At 41.0% G+C, this 24,432-nt stretch overlaps 1 protein-coding gene across 2 annotated transcripts in view; it reads right to left on the bottom strand.

Moving 5' to 3' along the window:
* LOC122551426 (partitioning defective 3 homolog B-like) overlaps positions 1–24,432 on the bottom strand; it is a 1,013,066-nt gene that overhangs the window by 56,326 nt on the left and 932,308 nt on the right. For both annotated transcript variants that reach the window (XM_043693310.2, XM_043693308.2), the window contains one exon: positions 3,525–3,604. In XM_043693310.2, coding sequence (XP_043549245.2) covers positions 3,525–3,604 — 80 coding nt within the window. The remainder of the gene's footprint in view (positions 1–3,524; positions 3,605–24,432) is intronic.

Genomic DNA, 24,432 nt, shown 5'->3' with positions numbered 1-24,432 from the left:
ATTCAGCTCTCCATTTACTTGGAAAGTTATAAAGTAAAAATAAACTGAGGAGTTTGATTATTTTTAAGATCACTGCCTGGAATGATTTGCAATTCGAGTCCTCAAAAGGTCATTTTAATTTCCCTTTAATGCTATTGGGGATGTTTTCATTGTGTTGGGTTTCAACGATGCATTGTTTACAGGTTCAGTTGCTCAGAATTTCACAAGTGTGCGGAAAAGAAAGAACAGAAAGAGGGAAAAGAAAGAGAAAAGACTATAGAGGACATTTCACAATGAAGAAAAAATGCCTAAAAACTTTTGCAGCTGATGAACTATTTGTGAAGCATAGTCAATCTGTACTCTATCAGTATAGCACTCTCTCAGTATTATACTGAGAGTCGTAACCTAACTTTTTAATGGTCAGGTCTTCAGAGTGGGGTATGAACCCACAACCTGCTGACTCAGGGGTAGCAATGTCGACGAACTGAGCCATCAGAGTCTGATTCATGATAAAGAAAAAAAATTTGAAAATTCCTCTCTGACTCCCATAGGTGTTCTATCATTGATGGGGAATTTCACACCATTAGAGTTACAGAGTCATAGAGTAATTCAACATGGAAACAGAGCCTTTGGTTCAACTCCTCCATACCAATCAGGTATCCCAAACTTAATTAGCCCATATCTGTTTATATCTTTCCTATTCTCGCACTTGTCCAAGTACTTTGGAAATGTTGTAACCGTACCAGCCTCTATCACCTCCTCTGGAAGCTCATTCCACACATGCACCAACCCGTATGAAAGTGTTGGCCCTGAGGTTCCTTTTAAATCTATCCCCTCTTGCCCCAAAACCCATGCTCTCTAGTTTTGGACTCCCCTACCCTAGGGAAAAAACCTTGGCTATTCACCTCACCTATGCCCCTCCTGATTTTATAAACCTCTGTAAGGTCACCCCTCAGGCTCCAATGCTCCAGGGAAAAAAGCCCCGGTCTATCCAACCTCTCCTAATAGCTCAAACCCTCCACTCTCTCTTTGTAAGTTTTTTTCTGCAATCTTTCTATTTTAACCACCCTGTGTCCTGGTCTTCAGCAGCCTTCTGTCACAGACCATTATCCCAAAGGTCTGTTGGGAAGACAACAGGAACCCTCAAACATTGGATAGTCAATTTACTCAGTTAAAGGCCTTTTAGCCTCTGTCACTGGAGGCCAACTTTGATTCTCTTGGATTTGGTTTGTGGAGGCAATGGGGGATAGTTTAGCTCCCTGGTTGTTTCCAGGCTGTAGACTGGGAGCCAGTAACCATCTGGCAAGCTTAGAGCCTCCATCTGCCTATCTAGGTGCCGAAACAGCCATAGGTCACCTGTGGTGTGGAGAGGATTGTCGACTCTAATAAGAACATACTTGGGGGGGGGGGGGGAAACATTAATGGAAGTACAGTCCTAGAGGTAGCATGACATGAGTGGTTTTTTGTGATCAATTTGGCTATAAGGACAGTAAATAAATACAGTCCTGCCCTAGTTTGTCTCACTCCTGTCAGTGCACAATAACTAAGGTGTAGCTGGCAGGGAAGTGAGAGATACTGGAACCATCAGTGGCAAGAAAATCTCAATCTCAAGGGTCAAGCTGCAAAGAATAAAGCCCCTTGCCAAGTCCCGACTGTGCTGTGAACTGGCCTGTCTTCAATACAGCTGCAAATGATACAGATAGAAATATTCTAAACTGGAATTCTGATATACCAGTGGTACTGGAATTAGATTGCCATGTAACCTTTCAACATTCCTTCTGTCACAGACACAAGCAGCCACTACTCTCATCCTTTACCTTAACTACTGATGCTTCACTTGCAATAAATCACCACACAGCTGCAATATCTTCTGCGAGCTGTAATCTGCTCCACCCAGATCCCCACATTTTGCCATGAACGTATAACATCCTACGTATCCCAACTTCCCGTGTCACTAGATGCTCCATCCTGGCTTGGAGGGAGTGGGCTAAACTGGCTGAACTCACTCTTCAGCATCGATCTAAATTATTGTTATAAAATCTGCCAGAGTGCTTCATACGGGCACTGGGAGAGTGATGCCAATTCCAATTGACTTCTGCCCATTCCATTGGGATGGCACAGTGACTAGCACTGCTGTCTCACAGTAGCAGCAACCTGGGTTTGATTCCAGCCTTGGGTGACTGCCTTTGTGGATTTGGGACATTCTCCCAGTGTCTGCGTGGATTTCCGCTGGGTACTCCAGTTTCCTCCCACAGTCCAAAGATGTGCAGATTAGGTGGACTGGCAATGCTACATTGCCCCACAATGTCACTAACTTACCCATCATGAATTCTTGCTGCTGCTTTTAAGCTGATAGGCCATCCAGCTTTAACAGACCTCTTAGCTGGACTCTGGCCATTAGTTGGTCATACTGAGCTAAATTACATTGACTGCCCAAAACACTGTGCACTTCTGATCACCATTTCAGCCTTGTGTTCGCAAACTCACACAGAAAACCCCACCCATTATGTTTGCATTAAGAACTAGATCTTGTGAAATACTTTTCAAAAACACAATGTTATGTGATTTACATGGTAGCTGCGATTAAACAAAAACTGATTAGTTAATGCAGGTAACTATGATCAGTTTTGATGATGAGCTGATCTGATTACACATTATTTTTGAAGATTAAGGCAGAGATCACTGAAAGCAGTGTTGTAATGAATCCAAACTTCAGGCAGGTCTAGTGGAATGTTTTACCTCCAGAATGCTGACACCCAGAAAGAGCAGCAGATGCATTTATAAACCAACAGCTGGATGAATAACTGGTTGGGAACAAAATGACAACAGGATAATTACAGACAGAGATAATGGGCCCAAGGCCATTCGACTCTTGGGAATATCATGCTGAAGAAAGCAATAGATCAAGGAGGAATAATGTAAAATGAAAAGTTAACAAAATGGTTTAACTTATTCTTGAGGACTGAAAGGAACTTTAACAATCCATTTTTTTATGAGTTGAAAAGGATTAGACAGGTTCTATCTATTGTGAAATTGGACATTGTCTTTTTCATAATCTTGATAGATCTTTACAGAGTCACAGCAAGAAGCCATTCAGCCCATTAGCAACTCATTGTGCCTTGTACCATCATCTCTGCCATCATTTAACTTCTCCTACCTTCCATCCCATGACTGACCTTCCCTCTACCTCTTCCACGCTTTCCTGCATCTCTACTTCCTTAAAACATGTTACATCCCCCCTGACTCTTTCCAGTTCTGATAAAGGATCAACCACCTAAAATACTGGATGCAATTTTACACTGGGTAAGTGAATTTATTTTGAGTGAGTTCAAATCTCATCCAGTCAACTCTCTTTCCCTCCCCATAGATACTGTTTCTGACTTGCTGAATGTTTTCACTATTTTCTATTTTCATTTGAGGTTTTCAAAATGCAGGTACTTTGCTTTCAGGCTGACAGACCAATGACCTTTTTGCTCTTTATGCTTTCATTTCTCATGGAATGTAGCTCTGCACAAGGGTATTGTTATTGGTTCAGTTCACCTTACCTTGGTAGTGTAGTGTACTGATGATGTTCCAGCTCTTCATATTGGGGTCGACCATTTGGTCCTTTTGCAGGAGCCTGTATCTGTAACAAATGCATTGATTATTAATGACAATATCTGAGCATATGACATACAAGCACACTGATTGTTTCTAAGTAGGGTAGACATTCCTCCAAAAAATGTAAGTACTTAACCAAATTGACCTAGTCTTCTAATCAATTCAATGTAGCCTACCAATCCAGAAAACTAAGCAAAGCATTTAGCCTGTGAATAACCAATCCAACATAACTGCCTCAACTTATCTTAACTTGCTAGCTGACTAAACTTGGTCAGCTTGACAACCCACCAGTTTGTTCTGTGAGCCAAGCCAGTCCATTAAAGAAATTAATCCAACCCATTGCAATGCACTACGGATGCAGTGCGTACTACTTACAGAATACACTGCAGCAATTTGCCAAGGTTTCTTAGACAGCATCTCCCAAACTCGCAAATTCTACTACTTCCAAAGAGTAAGGTATATGGGGGAATACAAGCAGCTTACAAATTTCAATGCAGGCCACACAACACTCTGACCCCAGTGAAGTTGAAATCTTGGACATTTCCCTTCCCTCCCCCCCCCCAGCCACACTAATAGCATTGCAATAATTTAAAAGACATTTTACCACCACTATTTCCTCAAAGTTAATGAGGGATGGGCACTAAACAATGCTCCTTTCAGTACTTAAACACCCAACAAAACAGCCCTGTCAGCCAAACAACAAATCCAATAGCAAGTAATTTTGCACATCTTGACAAAACATTAGTCAAATAGTTTTCCTCATCATTCAAACAATGATATGTTATAAAGGTATACAGGAGCTTGGTATCCCGGTGTGAAAACATGATGTGTTGCTTCCTGTCTGTTGTTTTAAAACAAAATTAATGATACTTATCCTTGCACAACTGGTGCTGAGGCTTATTGTGGTGAAAGAGCTGACCTAACAAACAGAAAATTGTGCGCTTAAACTATAGTGGTGCATTACAACTTTTTTTTGAAGTGAAGTTTTCGAATAAAATGGGCTATTGTGGTACAGTGGTAGTGACTCTACTTCTGGGCCAGAAGGTTTGAGTCCAAGTCTCACCAGCCCTGGAACTGAGTCATAACATATTTGAAGGCTCTTGTAATGCTTCAATACTATCCCTACCTCTGGACCAAAGGCTCTGAGTTCAAGGATCACCTGCCCCAGAGATGTGTGCCATAACATATGTGAATTGAGTGAAAAGTGTTCTTATGGTACAGTGGTAGTGTCCTTACCTCAGGCTTCAAGTCTCACCTGTTCCAAAGGTGTATCATAAAATGCTTGAACAGGTTGATTAAAAATATGTGAGGAGAAAAGGCTTTCATTTGCATTTTGAAAATCTACTTGACATCCCACAAGAAAGAGAATCAGCTACACATTGTCTGTTGGTTCAAAGAAGGATAGGACAACTTTTGAAAAAAAGCTTGTCTCTCCCTTTCTCATTAGGTAAACTCAAGGCTCATAAATTTTAACTGGGTAACGTATCCAGGAGAAAGGGAGGACCGCAGATATTGGAGATCAGAGTTGACAAGTGTGGTGCTGGAAAAGCACAGCCGGTCAGGCAGCATCTAATGAGCAGGAGAGTCGATGTTTTGAGCATAAGCTCTTCATCAGGAATGAGGGGCTGGCCCGAGGTGGCTGAGAGATAAATGGGAAGTGGGTGAGGCTGGGGGAAGGTAGCTGGGAATGCGAATGAAGTTGGGAGTGATAGTGATAGGTCGGAGCAGAGGGTGGAATGGACAGGTAGGACAATTCAAGAGGGCAGTGTCGAGTTGGAAGGTTGGATCTGGGATAAGGTGGGGGGAGGGGAAATGAGGAAACTGGTGAAATCCACATTGATCCCATGTGGTTGGAGGGTCCCAAGGCGGAAGATGAGGCGTTCTTCCTCCAGGCATTGGGGGGCTAGAGTTTGGCGATGGAGGCGGCTCAGGACTTGCATGTCCTTGGTGGAATGAATAAGGAAGGAACAGACTGGATGTTAAACAGTCTATCTTTCCACAGAGAGTAATGAGCCTCTGAAATACATTGCCAGCTGGTATGACGGGGGTGGAATTTGTCTGTGGAGGTGGCTGCACCTGACTAGGACAGAGACTGAATCAAGGAGAAGGTTGATTTATGTCCTTATGGATAAAACTTTGTGCATGTGATGCCCAGACTGGTTTTAGCTGTCTGAGAGGATAAAAGTTGGATCCTCCATGGTCATTTTCCCCATACTGACCCTGCACTTTTCTCTGTGTTTCATTTTGTAATTGCAGAAGATTAAATAAATAACCTTCTAGCCAGAGTGTTTTTTTTTTAAGTAAACCAATCTGTGCGGAGAAATGTGTTTTCTTTCTAAAGAGTATTTTTTCCTAAAGTGTGTCTGTGTGTGAGCTTTGGGGACATTCAGAGGAATAAACATGTACACTTCTATATTACTGATGTGAATCAATTGTTGCACCTTTAATGAACACGTTTTGCTTTCATAATAAACCAATAATTGTGTTCACCAAGAAACCTGGTTGATTTGTTTTGTTTAAACCTGATATAGATGAAGTATTTAATTAACACCTTGGTAGCAGGAAAAATATTTACTGTATTTCTATTATTCATTTTATTAAAAACATTTTATGTTATGACCCATAGAGTGGTGGCAAAGTAACCTCTAGCCTAAACCCTAATATGAGCAAAAATCTAATTTTGAACTACCCAGTTGACCTAACCTCAACATCTTTCCAGGAGGGAGAGATTTACACATTTTCACTGACATTTGTGTGAAGGAGGGTGAAACAAAGTCACCCCACATTAAATGTAATAAACATTGAAAAGTTGGATAACCTTACTGGTGTTTTGGACTGACCACAGGGAATGGTGCAAAAAACAATCTCTAGCTATACCCAAGTGACAATATAAACTGACGTGGGCATAACAGAAACATCTCTGCACAGATGATACCAGCAGCTACGAGGAGCAGAAAGGAAATGGCTTCGAAAAGATGGAGTCAGTAATCTAGGACACACAGCCACAGTGTTGCATCCGTGCTGCCAACTGGAGATTTTCCAGTGAACTCACTGAAGTGAATGGTTGGCGTTTTGAAGGATGGTAGGATGAGAAACTCGCCTGCATTACATTTTTGGCTGAGTGAGCAAACTTTCACTTTGACACCAGAATCGGCACTCCCCGGGATTCTTGGAACTTAAGGCAAGAGAGGTTTGAATGTTTGGGGAAGGAGGAGGATTTCTGTGCTAAATGGTTATGGATTTGATAATTACTCAAGACACAAAGTGAGTGTCACTGGCCAGGCCAGCATTTATTGCCCATCCCTAATTGCCCTGAAGAAGATGGTGGTGGGCTATCTTCTTGAAACGCTGCAGTCCGTTTGGTGGAGGGGGTCTCACAGTGCTATTAGGCAGGATTTTGATCCCGTGAGACTCAAGGAACATCAATCTATTTCCAAGTCAGGATGATGGTGGTTTCATTTATCTGCTTCTCCTTTTAGATAGTAGAGATTGTGGGTTTGGAAGATGCTACTGGTAATTTAAACACACAAATTCTCAAGAAATCCAAGTTGAGGAGCTTGACAAAAGATCACTGTAGGTAGATTTGGTTATCATTCATTCTTTAGCCCAAGGATAACAGTGTCTTCAGTTGAGGTTTTAATTTTAGTATGAAAACTAAAAACTGCAAACAAAGCAAGAAATAATATAAACAATGGATCAAGATGACTTTATGCATTAACATTGATTTTCTTTTAAACATTAAGGGTTTGTTTTGAATTATCATATAGAATAATTATTGAACGGAACTCTCCTGCTCTTACTGATTTTTACTGAAGAAATGGGTCAGAATAAATGAAGCAATTATTTAGATGCAATGTATATAGTGTCAGATTTAAAGGTCAGTTGTAGAATTAATTGTGTCAGATCAGTGTTCAATGCCAAACATTTACCCATAAATTTGTTAAAGAGTCATGTGAAACAGCTCTTGCTCAGTCTTGATTGGCTTGGAATACAATACTTCAAACTATTTCAGACATTCATAACCATACAGAAAATGATTGATTAATAACAGTGGCTGCATTTCTCTTTGGGGGAAATAACTCATATCAATCCAATGGTCTATTTGTCTTCTGTGCTCATGTAAGCAATAATGATCATTGTTCAAATCCACTCTCTTGAACAACCACAACTTGCATTATAAGTTGTGCTCATTACATCTAGTGAAATGTCCCAGAGAGTACTGCAGAGTGCTCAGTAAGTGTCAAGTAAGGTGTGAAATAGCAGGAAAATCCAAAGGATAGGTCACATAGTAGGATCTTAAGAAAGATTTTAGAGGTAGATAGGAAGGTGGGAAAAAATAAAGTTTTTTCCAATACTTAACAGCCAATAAAATACTGTTGCAGAAATTCACTATTGTGATATCAAAACATGGCAGCCAATTGGTGCACAGTAAGTTCTCACAGGTAGCAATGTAATAATGACCAGTTTAAAAACAGATGTTAATGATGGATAAATATTGGCCAGGGTATCAGAATTCTCCTGCTCCTTACAGTGTGATGGGATCTGTTCAATCCATCAAATAGGGCAGATGGGAGAACCTATCATCAAAAAGATAACATCTCTGATAAAGCAGCAGTATCCCATCAGTTTATGCACAATTTCCTTGTAAACAGCAAAGGAAAAATTTGCTTTCAGATTGCATTCTAATTTTGTGTGCATCGCATCCTTCACTAGGCTTTCTCGTTTCTTTTTTGCTGACTGCAAGTGAACGAAACAGAAAATAGTGTTGAATTTCACACAAGAATTTGAATTCTTTTTCCATTTTCAATATCAGTTGGACAATTGCTAATAATTCTGTGTCAGTGTTTGTGCACAAGCTCATTTTCCATATAAGCCAGCAAACCAGATGCACTGAACTATCACTATCCAGCAGGGCCATTTGTACTTGACATACCAATGCTTATGTTAGCTCCTGTAACATAGGAACATGAACATAGGTATCATGGTACGGAAAGATTCAAAAGATCATTAATACAGCTCCATTGCAGTCACAAGTTAGATTCTGAGTTATTCAGTAGTAAGTTAGCTCGCTGAGCTTGAAGGTTTGTTTTCAGATGTTTCGTCACCATACTAGGTAACATCAGAGAGAGTCTCTGGTGAAGCACTTCTCTATTTAATCGGTCTTGGTTTCTTAAGGTGGGTGATGTCATTTCTGGTTCTTTTTTTCCAAGGGGAGGATCTAAATTGACGTGTTTATTGATGGATCCATTAGATACTACCAGCAAAACTAACATGATTTACAAGATGTAAAGCATGCAAGAACTGTGAAAGGAAACACTACAACCGGACAAACTAGCAGGAAACTAGCCACCAGGATACATGAACACCAACTGCGCCAAACGACATGACCCACTATCACTAGTTTCTATACTTAAAGACAAAGAAGGACACCACTTTGACTGGGACAGCACACGTATCCTAGGATAGGCAAAACAAAGACACACATGAGAACTCTTCGAAGCATGGTACTCTGACCAGAACTCCATCAATAAACACATTGATTTAGATCCTATCTACCTCCCCTGGAAAAACATAACCGGAAATAACACCACCCACTTTAAGGATCCAAGACCTATAAATAGAGAGGCGGGACATACCACCTTCATTGGAGACTCTCACTGATGATGTTACCTAGTATGGTGACGAAAAGTCTGAAAACAAACCTTTAAGCTCTGCGAGCTAACTTACAAACTTATCAACCTGAGCTACAAATTTTCTCAAAAATCGCTAAATGAGTTATTAAGTTACAAAGAACAGCATGCTTCCTTCAATGTGTCATGCATCAAGTGGCCCCATCTTAAGATGGACTGGCCTCTGACAGGGAGATCGTTACATCCTCAGGTTGCAGGCTATGATACCATGATGATATTATGAACATATCACTTTAATGTACACTGACATGTGGAGTGGTTGACATAAGACAACATGCACATAAGTGTAGAGTTTCCACACAAACTCAAATGTATCAATTTTGGACATAGAACAAGCATATCAAAAACTTTGTTCAAGTGAGAATCCATGCATGTGATCTTTTAATTTTGCACATATTAGGGGTGACATGTGGAGATGTATCTCAATGAGTAGGAAAGAATTAGTAAGTGTTATCATTAAATTTAGACATGTAGTTGGGACTCGTTAGCAGGAATGTATTTTTTGTTGTATGTTATTAGACACGTGTTTGGCGTATTTGTAACAGAGTGGCTGAATTGTTAGCATGGGTCTCTGAATCCAAGACCCTTTAACCGTGACTCACTAACTTGATTGAGTTTTTTTTGAAGTGACAAAGAAGGAGACTGGTTAGCAAGGTTAGATCTCATGGAATACAGGGAGAACTAGCCATTTGGATACAGATTGGCTTAAAGGTAGAAGGCAGAAGGTGGTGATGGAGGGTTGCTTTTCAGACTGGAGGCCCGTGATCAGTGGTGTGCCAAAAGAATTGGTGCAGGGTCCACTGTTTTTCGTTAGTTATATAAATGATTTGGATGTGAACAAAGGAGGTATAGTTAGGAAGTTGCAGATGACCAAAATTGGAGGTGTAGTGGACAGCGAAGAACGTTACCTCAGACTACAATGGGATCTTGATCAAATGGGCAAATGGGCTGAGGAGTAGCAGATGAAGTTTAATTTAGATAAATGTGAGGGTGCTGCATTTTGGAAAAGCAAATCAGAGCAGGACTTATATACTTAATGGTAAGAACCTGGGGAATGTTGATGAACAAAGAGACCTTTGGTGTGCAGATTCATAGTCCCTTGAAAGTAGAGTCACAGGTAAATAGGATAATGAAGAAGGAGTTTGGTATGCTTTCCTTTATTGGTCAGAACACGGAGTATAGGTGTTGGGAGGTTATGTTGCGGATGTACAGGACATTGGTCAGACCACTTTTGGAATATTGCGTGCAATTCTGGTCTTCTTCCTATCAGAAGGATGTTGTGACACTTGAAAAGGTTCAAAAATGATTTACAAGAACGTGGTCAGGGTTGGAGGATTTGAGCTATAGGGAGAGGCTGAATAGACTAGGGCTGTTTTCCCTGGAGTGTCAGAGGTTGGGGTGACCTTATCAAGGTTTATAGAGTTATGAAGGGCATGGATATGCTGAAGAGACAAGGTATTTTCTCTGGGGTGGGAGAGTCCAGAACTAGAAGGCATAGGTTTAAGGTGAGAGGGGAAAGATATAAAAAGGCACCAAGGGTCAACTTGTTCACGCAGAGGGCGGTGCGTATAATTAATGAGCTGCCAGCGGAAGTGGTGAAGGCTGGTACAATTACAGCATTTAAAAGGCATCTGGATGGGTATGTGAATAGGAAGGGATTGGAGGGATATGGGCCAAGTGCTGGCAAATGGGACTAGATTAGGTTAAGATATCTGGTCGGCATGGACGAGTTGGACCAAAGGGTGTGTTTCCGTGCTGTACATCTCTATGACTCTAATATTGAGGAAGGCAGGGCAGTGGACGTTATCTACATGGACTTCAGCAAAGCGTTGCCAAGGCTCTGCACAGTACTGCATCCATTACTCTTGATGTGGTCTCCTCTACATCAGAGAGACTCTGTGCAACCTCATGGAATGGTTCAGGGAACATCTCTGGTCTGTATGCACCAACAAACCCCACCCTCCTGTGGCCGTCCACTTCAACGCCTTCTCCCACTCCCTGATAACATGACCATTCTGGGCCTCCTTCACCATCTAAACAGGGCCACCCGCAAACTGGAGGAGGAACACCTCATCTTCCACCTCAGGAGCCTACAACCACACGGCCTCAACACTGATTTTACCAGTTTCCAAATCTGCCCTCTCTCAACTCCATCCTAGATGCAACCCTCTGACTTGGCTTCGCCCTCTTATCCTGTCCATCTTCCTGCCCACCTATCCGCTTCACACTTGCTACCGATCAATCACAATCACCTTCTACCTTTGCTCACCTATCACCATCTCACCTATCTTTCCCCTAGCTCCGCCCCCACTTATTTCTCAGCCCCCCTTCCCCCTCCCCAGTTCTGATGAAAGGCTATGCTTGAAACGTCGACTCTCTTGCTCCCCAGATGCTGCCTGACGTGCTGCGCTTTTTCCAGTGCCGCACTTTATTGATTGTGGTTGATTGGTTAGATCACATGGAATCCAGGAGTAGCTAGCCAATTGGATACAAAAATGGCTTGAGGATAAGAGACAGAGGGTTGTTTTCCAGACCGGCACCTGTGACCAGTGTTGTGCCACAAGGATGGATGCTGAGTCCACTGCTTTTTATCATTTACATAGGTGATTTGGATGTGAATATAGAAGTTTACAGGTGACAACAAAAGTTATCTAAGAGAACAATGGGACCTTGATTAGATGAGCCAGTGGGCTGAGGAGTGGCAGATAGAGAAAAATTTAGATAAATGTGAGGTATTGCAAATCAGAGCAGAACATATATACTTAGATGTAGTTCAACTTAAAAAGGTGCAGAAAACATTTACAAGGATAATGCCAGGATTGGAGGTTTTGAGGTATTGGGAGAGGCTGAATGGGCTGGGGCTATTTTCCTTGGGTCCTCAAAGGCTGAGGGGTGACCTTATAAAGGTTTGTAACATCATGAGGGGCATGGATAGGGTGAATAGACAAGGTCTTTTCCTCAGTATAGGGAAGTCTAAACTAAAAGACATAGGTTTAAGTTGAGAGGAGAAAGATATAAAAGGATCTGAGGGGTAACTTTATCATGCAGAGTGTTATGTATGTATGGAATGAGCTGCCAGAGGAATTGGTAGAGGCAGGTACAATTACAACATTTAAAAGGCTTTTGGAGGAATACCCGAATAGGAAAGATTTAGAGGGATATGGGCCAAATACTGGTAAATGGGACGAGATTAATTTTGGATATGTGGTCAGCATGGAAGAGTTGGACTGAAGGGTCTGTTTTCGTGTTATACATAATCCAGTGGAGTACTGACCGAATGCCACCCGGTTGGAGATACTGTCTTTCAAATGGGATTTGAATCAAAGGCGTTGTTGGCTGCTTTTCTTTTCTTAAATCTTTCCTCTCTAGACTAAAGCACCTTTGATGCCATGTGAAATATTGCGCCATCACTGAAAAAACACTGGATCCTATAAAAATCTCATGTCTCCACTTCAACCCTCATTAATTTGTCAAGCTCAACACATGACAGAACTGGTTTCAAAAACAAGCATACATAAATTAGTATGAACTTCATCAAGGTGGCAGACTGCTTAATCTGGCGATTCAGTCTCTGACAGCTGGATTAATGAGGTGGAACCGTGTATGTGTTATGTAACTGTGAATAGTGATATCAAACCATCATTGTGAAGCTTTACCTTTTGCTACACAGCTGATTTTTATTCTCTGGTTGACCCCGAACTTTCTAATGAAACGGAAACATCAATCCTTGGTTACTAGCCTTACCACAAAAATCACATGAAAAATTATTGTCGGTTGATAATTTCACCATCATCATACTAATCCATTTTGCGCTTTATGGGATTCTCATTTCAATAAATAAAGCATAACTATAATAAAATATAATGGACTTAGAGATGGGAAATACCGAGTCACTCATCAGTGATCTTTGATGATTTTTAACATGTATTCCTAGAATACATTAACCCTAAAAGAGGAGTGGAAACAGACCATTCGGCCCCTTGACCCTGTTCTGCTACTCAATAAGATCACAGCTGATCTGCTTGTGTTTCGAATTCCACATTCCCTTCCACCCATGCCCACCTCCATATTAATATTCAATTCTGTTCCCTCACAAGAACCCAGTTTGAAAAGTACTGAAAGACACCGCCTCCAATGCCTTGTGAAAGCAGATTTTTAAAGTTACACAACCCTCTGAGAACAAAAGTTTCTGCCAATTTTGCAACAGTGCCCCTTAGCTCTTGGCTGACCCACAAGGGTACACCTTGTCAAAAGTATTCAGGATCTTATACAAGTCGTCCCTCACTCTCCTAAACTCTAGTGGAAGCAACCTCAGTCTTTCTAACTTGTCTGCATAAGACAACCCGCCCATGACAGGTATCAATCTAGTAAACCTCCTTTGAACCTCCTCCAACACTTTAACATCCTTTCGTCTATAAGGAGACCAAAGCTGCACACAGAATCTGAAATATGTCGCACCAATTCACTGTATAATTGAAGGATTACACTGTTACTTTTACATGCAATTCCTCTTATAATGAAGGATAGGATTCCAATAGCTTTCTCAACTGTGTGGTCTACCTATTTGGAATATAGGGATTGAAATTACTCCACAGATAATGGTATCCTTACACCAAGTCACCCTTTACTTACATGTGGAAAGTGCTAGACACTGATCCGGTTCTCTTAGAGCCAGCTCTCAGAGTTAAAAGAACCTCTGACACTCCTGTTTTTAATCGGTCAGCCAGAGCTCCCTGATTGGACCAGGTTAACAGCCCCAATCAGGGAGCTCAAATTCTATGACCTTATTACAATCATTACAGAGGTCATCAGCAAGGCAAACATTTTATTGCATATGAACTTTCTTACCCTTCAGAAAATGAATCAATTTCTTGAACTACTGTTGCCTGTGTGGGGATGTGCTCCAAAGCACACATGGTTAAGGAGTTCCATCAACGAAGGATGGATGATGTATTTCCAAATTGGCATGCTGGAGGAGATGAGACACCTATTTAACTATTCATATGCATGGCTGGTGAGTAGGTATGGGTTTGGGAGGTGCTGATGAAGAAGCATTCCCTGAAAAGTTGGAGTTTCTCTCCGTCTCTGGGATCTGGTGTCTAAAGCACTGACAGAACAACCCGTGCCCTCTTTTTGCAAGAATTCTGACCAAGAATTACAGAACCTTTACAGGATTGGGAGTTTACCCACTGATGCTGAGATCCAGGCACAGGTAGAGCCAATCTCATGCAGATTGACGCTCTAAGCCTTCTTTTGTCCTTTCCACATTCCTGAAAGGAGATTTGGATCAGGGCTCCTACCTTTGAAATGTGGCAGTGAGTTTCTATTCTTACAGCAAACCATGCCTCCATTTAACAGCAGTCAGCTACTGTGTTCTGAAATTTATAAGCTCAGAATCACAGCCACTTTAACAGCTACTGTCAAATGGTAAGTATGTACAGTTTGTCTGATGATAGAGAGCTGGGAGGGTAGTGTGCCAGGTGGTTAGGGGGTGGGTGTCTGGCCGGGTCTGGTGGAAGAGGGGTCAGGTCAAGTCCAATATACAAGGGGGAAGTGGAGAGGATGTTAAGGTGTCAGTTCAGGTCCAACTGGGGATGAGGGGAGCTGTATGGTCGGGTCAAGTCCGGCTTCAGGGTTGTGTGTGGAGTCAGCTCTGGTGGCAAAAGGTTTGGGTCTGGCCTGGTCAGGGTCATTGGTGAAAGGATGGGTCAGAACCTGGGGTTGAAGTTGTCTCGTAGAAGTGTATTTCTCAATATGCAACGAAGTACAGGGGTCTTTTGAATAGTAAATCTGGAGTTGGACTATGTATTTAATAGTCTAACTTTTCATGAGCAACTATCTAATTTCATTGGGACTCTGAATTCTCCAGTTTCAGTGGAGGATTCCAGGTGTAGGGGAATCGACCAGCAGAATTTTCAATCTTCCAGGCAACTCCTTTGATGTCAGGTACAATGGGAGATGTAAAATCTCATCTACACTGGAACAACTACTATTTGGCCTGTGGAAAATGCAGGCCTTGGGCCAGTGTTCTGCACCATTAGAAGCATTCAGATAAGAAGTAGAGAACATGTCCAAGAATGTTACCCAGAGCAGTCCAAACGATTGGCGGACGAATTAATGGTGGGAAGAACAGGGTGGAAAGCATACCAAGGGAGGGAGGACAGTAGTAGGAGAAACGGAAATTACAAGAGCAAGAAGAGATGGGTGGGAAGGGGAGAGTGAAAGATTTGCAAGTCTGTGAACACAGCTTATGTGTTGTTTTTCCTCACAAGAATTCACGGAATAAAGATTTTATCTAGGAATTTTCTTCGTAAACAGTTTTAACAGACTCTTCGGAGCTTTGATTTGCTTGGTAAAATACTTTGACACTTAGTTTAGTTTAGTCATGTAAATGATTTATAGTTACTGTCTAAAGTTTGAATATTGGATTCTGAATTGAAGGGGTAGAACATACTTAGAAGCAGTCTTGATCGAAAGCTATATGTTATTTCGGTATTTATCATTATATCACCAAGATATTGAATATGACAGAGAGATGATTGTGAAGGAGATCGAGCTGAACAGAATTATATTGCTATTCCCGGTGTGAAATTGGGCTTGAAAAGTTAGTTACGAAGGACATAGCATTAAATTTATGTTTTACGAAATTTTGATTGGGTCTAAATAGTGCAGTAGGCAAGCACATGATTTAGTTTGGTTTCTGGAATTCTAGATAAAAATCTATCCCACATCAATGGGGTGTCTGCTAGCGTGGTTGTAAAATGAATATGGACAATCAAACCAGTTATTTGTAATTGAGAGGCTGGACTACAAGTTGGCTCTGATGTAATGGTTGGTTGTTATAAGAAAAGAAAACAACCTTTCAGCCTTCTCTGCTTTCAACAGGAATGCCAATGGAATGGGGAATTGACATCATTATGCCCTTATTCCCAAGACTCTATTTCCCAATGTCTCATTAATACCATGAAAGGGTCTGCATGTCTTTGATAGAAGATAGCTGGAGACCATACAGTTATAAGCTAACAAACATTTTATTGGCTGCATATTATTTCCAAGGATTGACTATTGGATGGCTTGTCAGAATCTCTCTCCCTCAGGTTGCAGCTACATATGAACTGATGCAATCTAACAATTAGCATGAACCTCTTATACTACAAGTCTAAACCAGCATTATCACCAACCTTGGCATCCTGTTCTCAGCACTCAATATCTAGCCTCATATTCTCTCCATTACAAAGACTGAGTTTCACAGAATTATACAGAAGAAGGTTGCCTCAGTGTGACTAACTTTCCTCACAGTCCTGCACATATTACTTTTCCAAGTGTATATCCAACTCACATGTGACAATTACTATTGAAACTGCTTCCATCAACATTCCTGGCAGCATATTCAAAATTATAGCAATTATTATAATTTAAAAAAAAACTTGTTTCCTCATTGGTTCTTTTTCCAATTATGTTAAGCTTGCAAGCTATGCTTACCAACTTGCCAGCGAACTATGACAATTCTATCTTATTTACACTAGCAAAACAAATCAAATTTTGAAGACTCCCATCAAATCCCCATTCCAGCTCCCCTCACCCAACTTCTCTCCAAAAACAAGCTTTGGCACTTGTTGTTTTAAGAACTTAAGGAATTATTGGACCTCGGACTCAAGACTGTTTGCCAGCAGCAGGATCCATTTATGAAGGTTCGTGACCCACCCATTTGCTGCCCCTGGTGGACATACAGATGTTCTGCATCAGAAGATAACAATATCGGGAAGCAGGTCGCCAGCTCCCACATCGATACAAGAAGGCGTGACCTCATCTTTACCACATATGGAAAGTCCTGATCTTCACTTGTCTTCCCCCAGAACTGCAACTGAACTCAGCAACTCACTGTTATGGAGAATCACAGGATGCAGATTTACATAGAATTTAGACCACAGAAACAAGCCCGTCAGTCAAATAGGTTGATGCCAATGGTTTTACTCCAAATAATCCTCCCCATGTTTCTTGCCTTTAACTATCAAAATACCCACATTCTCACTCACTTATTTCTGGAGCTTCCACTTAAATCCAGCTGTTCAATTCGCCACTCCACTTTATTTGGATCCCTGGTCAATGGCTGAAGAATTCAATTATCCACCCCTTCAACAGTATCAAATGATTCCCCAATATCCTATAACCCCCACCTTAATCGAATCAAAAGCTGAGGAAAAAAATAGCTTGGGAAACAGGATTCCTCTTGAGTAAGAACTATTGTTGCTGCTGCCACTGTTGGCTACTTCAGGCAGGAGATCTGCTGTCGCAGTACAGCACATTAGTCCATTTTGCACCATCCTCACACATCCACTGTAGCTTGTCTGTAACTGCTCTGTCACATCCATCATCCAACTACACCTCTGTTGTCTGCCCATTTTGCTTCCCTCTACTTTACCCTCCAGAAGTGATTTCTTTTCAGCTTTAATCAAATGGCTGAAATGCTGACTTTTTATTTCCCTTTAAGATAACTTTTTAAGATAGTTCATTTGTTCTTGCAACTGTAAAACTAATGAAGACTAATTAAGCACGCCCGTGTAGCCTTCCAAATTGCTATTGTCCAACAATGATTTGCATTTATATACTTCCTTTAACACAGCAAAACTGTCCAAGGCACATCACGTGGGTGTCACTAGACAAAATATGGCACCAAGCCAAAGGAGGTGCTATTATGTGAAGCGACTAAAATCTTGATCAAAGGGGTAGGGTTTAGGGTCATCAGGGAAGACAGGTATGCCATAGGTCTTTAGGGAAGAAAGCAAAGCCATGAGATAGAAAGATTTGGGGAGTTTGCGCAAGAGCTTAGGCCATCCTAGTTTATCCTCCAACTTATATGATGCTACTCAGCTGAAGGTACAGCTGTCAACGGTGAGATAGGTTCAAGTGGTCAGAACTGGAAGATTGCAGTGATCTTGGAAGGGGCAACATTATAAGGGCAACTAGGTTAATTGCATAAGTAGTGAAGCCAAATACCAGCATTTTGCACAGTTGCTAGAACAAAGTTAGCTCACAAATATTTAGCAGGCAATGAGGTATTGATAAAGCTTGGAATCACTAAAGCTCAACTGTCGATGAAGCCGCAGAACTCTCATTTGGTAAAAGATGGAACCAGCAACAACAGCTTCTTGGGGACTTATTCAGCTGGCATGATATCTGATAAGAATGTGAAAAAACAAATGCCATATAAAGACTCCCCATCTGGACTAGGAGAAAGTGTGCCACACCACATTCTTGACTCCCCATCTGTAGTGGGTTACTTGCTACATGACCATCAACTTTTACAGATTGCAAGGATGCTACCATTGTTACAGGTCAATTAGAAGAAAAACCGTTAATAAAGTTCCTGTATCCTGCACCCCGCACCGCACCCCCCTCCAACCCATTTAATAAAAGAAAACTTTTGTGAAAGATGTTGTTATATTTAAGTTGTTCTGGAAATTCTGAAGCAGATATAATAGGTGCTTTAATACGGAAATAGAAGCTTTTCTGCTTCCAGACATTTGTCCCTCTACCTGAAATAACAGAATCAATTCCCAAGGTTCATCTCAGCTTGCTCTCACTTCCTGCTGCTTTCTGGGTGGCATGCAGTTCAATTCTCTAATTTCATTTTGCACTCTTTTTACTAATTTTCCCGGATACAAATCATCTGCAGATTTAGTTTCTTCTGTTTTTCTCCAAATCTTTCTTCTTCACTCTGCACCGTGCTCCCCACAGTTAAAGAAGCAGAATCAATTTACCAACATATGCAGAGAAACAAACATCACTCCTTTACAAACTATCCCTAAAATTGGGAGGCCAAAGTTCAACACAGCTTAGACAAGGAGGCTTTTGTGAATACATTGCAAAGCAACCTGCCAGTGTCTTGCACAATGGTTTCTTTCTGCAAGCTTGTACGACCTGATCGAAGGCTGTAACACCATTCAGTGGAACATTTCAAGCCTCTTCTCAAAACAAATATAACCACAGGACGCTCCCTCTTGGACCGACTGGTTGGCTGGAATTCACACTGGGATTCCTCTTTCAGAGGGATACAATGCTCGACAAGTGTGGAGGCTGAACCTGAAAGCCCCTGTCTTGACAATGAGTTGACTGTGTATAGGGATCATTAGGAAAACACTACTCCAATTCAAATTAAACTCTCTACCACTGTCGTGTACGCCCAGCAGGCTTGGCACGTTCCTCAAAACCCTCGGTGCTGTGTGTGTGAAGGGGATTCTTGTTTGACTACAGCAGCTCCAGTTTGACTAACGACCTCTCAGATGTTTTAGTTATGTCGGAAACCCCTATCAATTGACAAAGAAACCAAAACAGGGCTGTCTGCACAGTGTCAGCTCTCAGTTCCCAAACATGTCCACAGCTAAAGACAGAACCTGAACGCCAATAGCCTCTCTGTTTTTTAAAAAAGAAGCAGGGTAATAATTGGACCCCCCCCGCCCCCGGCCCACTAAAAAAACTTCGATGCCAAGATACTCTTCCACTGGGTAAAGGCTATATAAAGGTTAGTAATGGACTCTATTACTGCATAGATCGACTCTCATGCTCATTTGCAGCTTCTGCCCTTTTGAATTGCTCTTTGGTGTTTGCTAGACAGTTCCTCCAGCAAATTATTTTGCAAAAGGACTTGAGGTCTCAAATGAGGCTATGGTGAAAAACAAGACCAGCCCTTACACACCAGCGGATGCATTAATGGATTCTATGTACTACGTGATGCATTTCACAACCTCAAGATGCTGAAGACTAAATAAGGAACATACTGCTGAGACCCACAACTGTGCCACTTAACTGTGGACTGGCTGATAATGGCTGTGGTTTTAAAAGAAGGATAAAAATAAGTCTCTTGGTGGTTTCTTTATAAGTGAACCTTATTCACAAGCACTCTAATACCTGCAGGTCCAATCACACTTCCCCAACCTGCAACAGAAATCTTTTCAAGTGCTAATTGAAGTGGATGCTACGAAAGGCAGGAACCACTACTGCTTACACCCATAAGGTTATATTGTCAATGATGTACATGGAGAATCTACATCTCTGTCTCTCACACATGCACGGAATCTGTGCATCTTTAATCTGTATTGCATGAGCAACACTTATATGGTACAGTACTCCCCTAACCAAAAAGTAAAAACTAATATCCCGCTCGTGTAAATGATGTGCTGGTTAGTATTAAAATAACGATTCAATTGAAGCAGGCTATTGTCTGTGAATGTGCCCGCAGCATTGAACTCTGGTGAAGGAGTCAGTATTAATATATAGAAGAATAAGAAATAAGCAGAATTGTGCTTTCATATTGTAATGTTTCTTGGGGTCAGACACAACTGATAAGCCACTCATGCATTGTTCCCATGTTTTATGATATTTTCTGAAACTCAATGGGTTGGAATTTTATGTTTGAAATAAAGGTAAGGCTATCAGTGCTCAGCATTATTTAGATGGAAATTAGACAGAAACTTCTAATTTTAACATGAAATTGCTGTCTTTAACTTCATTCGTTCACTCCAGTGTAAGTACCCTTTTAACAATATAATTAGTCTTAATTACTACTGAACAGATTCTCTAATTCTGAAATGAACTTCTACAAGCATGGAGAGATCTGTACATATTGATAACACCTTAAAATCAAGGCACTGTCAAACTGGGAGCTCGTGTAGATCAGAAAAGTATTTATGCATGAGCGATCACTGTTTACTCTGTTAAATGTTCATGTTTATCATGCTGAGAAATTGCATTCAGCATATGCATTCAAGGAAAAAATCCAGAAACATCTTCTCAAGGTTGGAATGATTGGGTAATAAATTTGTCTTTACCAGTATTGAATGTACCTTGAACAATTAACATAATCTTTAAGAGAGAGAACTTTAGTTTTGCAAATTTCGGACAATAATTATTATCTGAAGGAATGACACTGAATGTAAATTCTTCTGTTTTAAAATGCTAGGAAAGCTCTGATCTACCTCATTGCAGGAGCATGGCTTAAGTGAGCATCAATAGTTTGCAATTAAAACAGTGTTACTATTGCAGGAGTTATCCTTGTGTCCACGGTTTGCAATTGTCAATTTATTTACAACTTTGTAATATTGAATGGCAGCATTTGTTGAGAGAAAAATCAAGGTTAATGTTTCGAGTCTAGTGACCCTTCATTGTTGGACTCTTAACGTTAACTCTGCTTTTCTCTCTAAAGATGCTGCCAGAGCAGCTGAGTTTCTCCACCAACTCTGTTTTTGTTTCATATTTCCAGCACTTGCACTTTTTCGTGTTTGTTGTAACATGATGAGGAGGTGCCTGTATTCGGCTGGGGTGGACAGGATAAAATAACCACACAATACCAAGTTATAGTCCAAACGGGTTTTTGTTGGACTACAACCTGGTGTTGTGTGATTTTATACTTCATTGTAACATGGCATCCCTCACTTCAGTTATACTGAAATTCATTTTGCATCAAACCTTCACAGTCAATAGAAAGCAACAAGGAGTAGACTGTCATCCTACCACCTGGCTTTGGCTCAAGCCCAAACTCCATAAGTGAAATAACTGTTTGTAATCCAGCCAACCAAATCACCCATGGTCATTGGTATTCATGGAAATAAAAACTGCATTGAGGTTTGCTTTGTTACCATTTTGTTTCTTTTTAAATTCACTCATGGGACATGGCCGTCATGAGCTGGGCCAGCATTTACTGCATATCCCTAGTTACTCGAGTGGGTGGTGGTGGACTACTGGAGCCAGGCAGTAAATGCTGGCTCAGAATTTACAATCAGTATCATTCCTTCAGATATTAATTATTGTTCAAAATTTGCAAAACTAAAATTCTCTCTCTTCAAATTTTTGTTTATTGTTCCGGATACATGTAATACTGGTAAAGACAAATTTATTACCCAACCATTCCTGCCTTGAGAAGATGTTAGTGGATCCTTTCCTCGAATCCATGCGGTCCTTCGGTCTACAGTACTCAACATGGAATGTCTGTATTGCGATATTCTCCAATGCCAGTTTGTTCCATGCAAATATTATTTAAGAAATATCCTTTCTTCGAGGACTTTTAATTTTACAGAAAAATGGGTTTAATTTACATACACTGAAACAGTGGGGAAAGTTGGGGGTCTTGTTTTACCAAACACAGAGGCAAAGCAATAAGTTATTGACAAGGAGAAGGAGAGTAGTGTTTGGGAGTAGGATCTGAACAGTAAGTAAGGATCAAAGTGAGGAGTAGCAATAATAACTTGGGCAGAATCCAAAGGCGCTTTTCCTTGGTTTCAACTGAATGCCTTAAAAACCCATATTATTTGGCAAAGAGAAAATAATTCATCTGGCGTCCTGACTAACTTGCATTTTTTTGAGTTATCTTGAGAAAAAGTCTGACATTCCTTCAATTGTGAAATGTTAACATGAATCAAATCTCATGTGAGCCACACCACAACAATCACTTCACAGTAAACGTGTGAATGTGAAGTACTTTGGGCCAGTGTACCTGTACGGAAAATGCAGCCTCATAATACAAAAGAATAATGTTAGCTGAACAAGTCCAGAAAACCTCAATTGAGAATAATATAACACGGTGAAAAATGGGTGGCTGACCCTTTTCTGTCAGTTCCCAGGCTTTAATTAAAATGAACCCCTCCTCAACCTTTTGCATAAACACAAACTGCACCAAAGTTGCCTGCTCTTCAGTGCCTTTTCACAGCTTCAGGACATTGCACATCAATTAAGTACTTTAAGTACCATAACTGCTGCAATTTAGGAAATGAAACAACCAATTTCCAAGCAGCAAGGTCCCACAACAGCAATGAGTTAAACGACCAAGACATCTACTTAAGTGTTGGTTGAAGAATAAATAGGGGTTAAGATTTCAGAGTGAATTCCCTTTGTTTTCCAAATAGTGCTGACTTTTTTTAAAATCTACAAAACAGGGAGAGCAGGTATGGCTTCAGGTTATGGTCTCCCCTGAAATGTGACATCCATGACAATGCAACCCTTAAATTAAACAGTGCTGCAATGCCAGTCTGAATTATGTGATCAAGTCTCCATGGGGTTTGGATTATCTGTCTTTTAATTTGAAGGTAAGAGTGCAACCAAGTGAGGCAAGGCACTGACCAATTACTACGAGGTTGTCTATGTATACTGCCCTGCATCCTGCTATTTCTCCACATATAGCATGTATTGGCTTCTACTGTTGCAGGCATTGCTGCCCCATGAGAGCTGGGAGTGAAATCACAGACCCCCGCGTTGCTCCTTGCCCAGGCCCACAGGTCTGACCCCTGAACACAGTGGGTCTTGCCTCTGAGATGAGCACGGCTGGTGTCCTAGAGCCATGGGATCTGGTTATTTGCCCTGATGTAATTCTCTGTTCTGGATCCTAACTCCCCATCGCATTCACTTTATTTCTATCTGTTCTTTTGTCCCTTTGTTAAGGAAAGCTGTGACACCCATTAAACTGGCTAGAGGTGAAGAGTCATCTACACTCAAAACATTAGCTTGCTGTCTCTCCACAGATGCTGCCTGACCTGCTGTGATTTCCAGCATTTTTTATTTTCAGGACTGGCTTGAGATGTTGGACCCACTTATATCTATGTATCCAATTAATGCCACGAGGAATTCCAGGGATGGCCCACTGTTTCTTTATTCACAATTGCTGTCTTTAGAGAAAAGAAAGTTAATGGCATGCTTAACAAATAAGTTTAAGTTTATAAGGGCTTCTTGATACAGTAAATAAGGAGAAACTGCTTCCACTCCCAGGGACTAACTCACAAAGAGACAGGTTTTTTTCCACAGAGCTGTGATGATTTGGAATGTGTTACATGAAGGGGAGAAGGATGAGGATGAGAATTCAACTGTAACTCTCAAGATAGGGCTGGATAAAGAGTTGAACAGGTAATGCTTACAATGACTAAGTGGGTCCTGGATAAATGCTGAGAGGATGCGTCCCCCCATGGGATAATCTAGCACCAGACATCATAGTCTCAGAATAAAGGAGCACTAATTTAAGACTGAGATGAGGAGCAATTTTTTCTCTCGGAGTGTTGTGTGACTTTGGAACTCCATGCCACAGAGAGCAGGAGGTTGCAGAGTCCTTGTGCATATATAAGGCTAAAACAGATAGATTCTTCATCAGTAGGGGAAATCAAGGGTTATGGGGAAAGGAGAA

This window comes from Chiloscyllium plagiosum, unplaced genomic scaffold (genome assembly GCF_037043375.1).
Source record: "Chiloscyllium plagiosum isolate Xiang-an unplaced genomic scaffold, Cpla_swu_hap1 HiC_scaffold_7, whole genome shotgun sequence".
NCBI classification, from domain to species: Eukaryota; Metazoa; Chordata; class Chondrichthyes; order Orectolobiformes; family Hemiscylliidae; genus Chiloscyllium; species Chiloscyllium plagiosum.
This window is presented reverse-complemented; position numbering and strand designations above follow the sequence as displayed.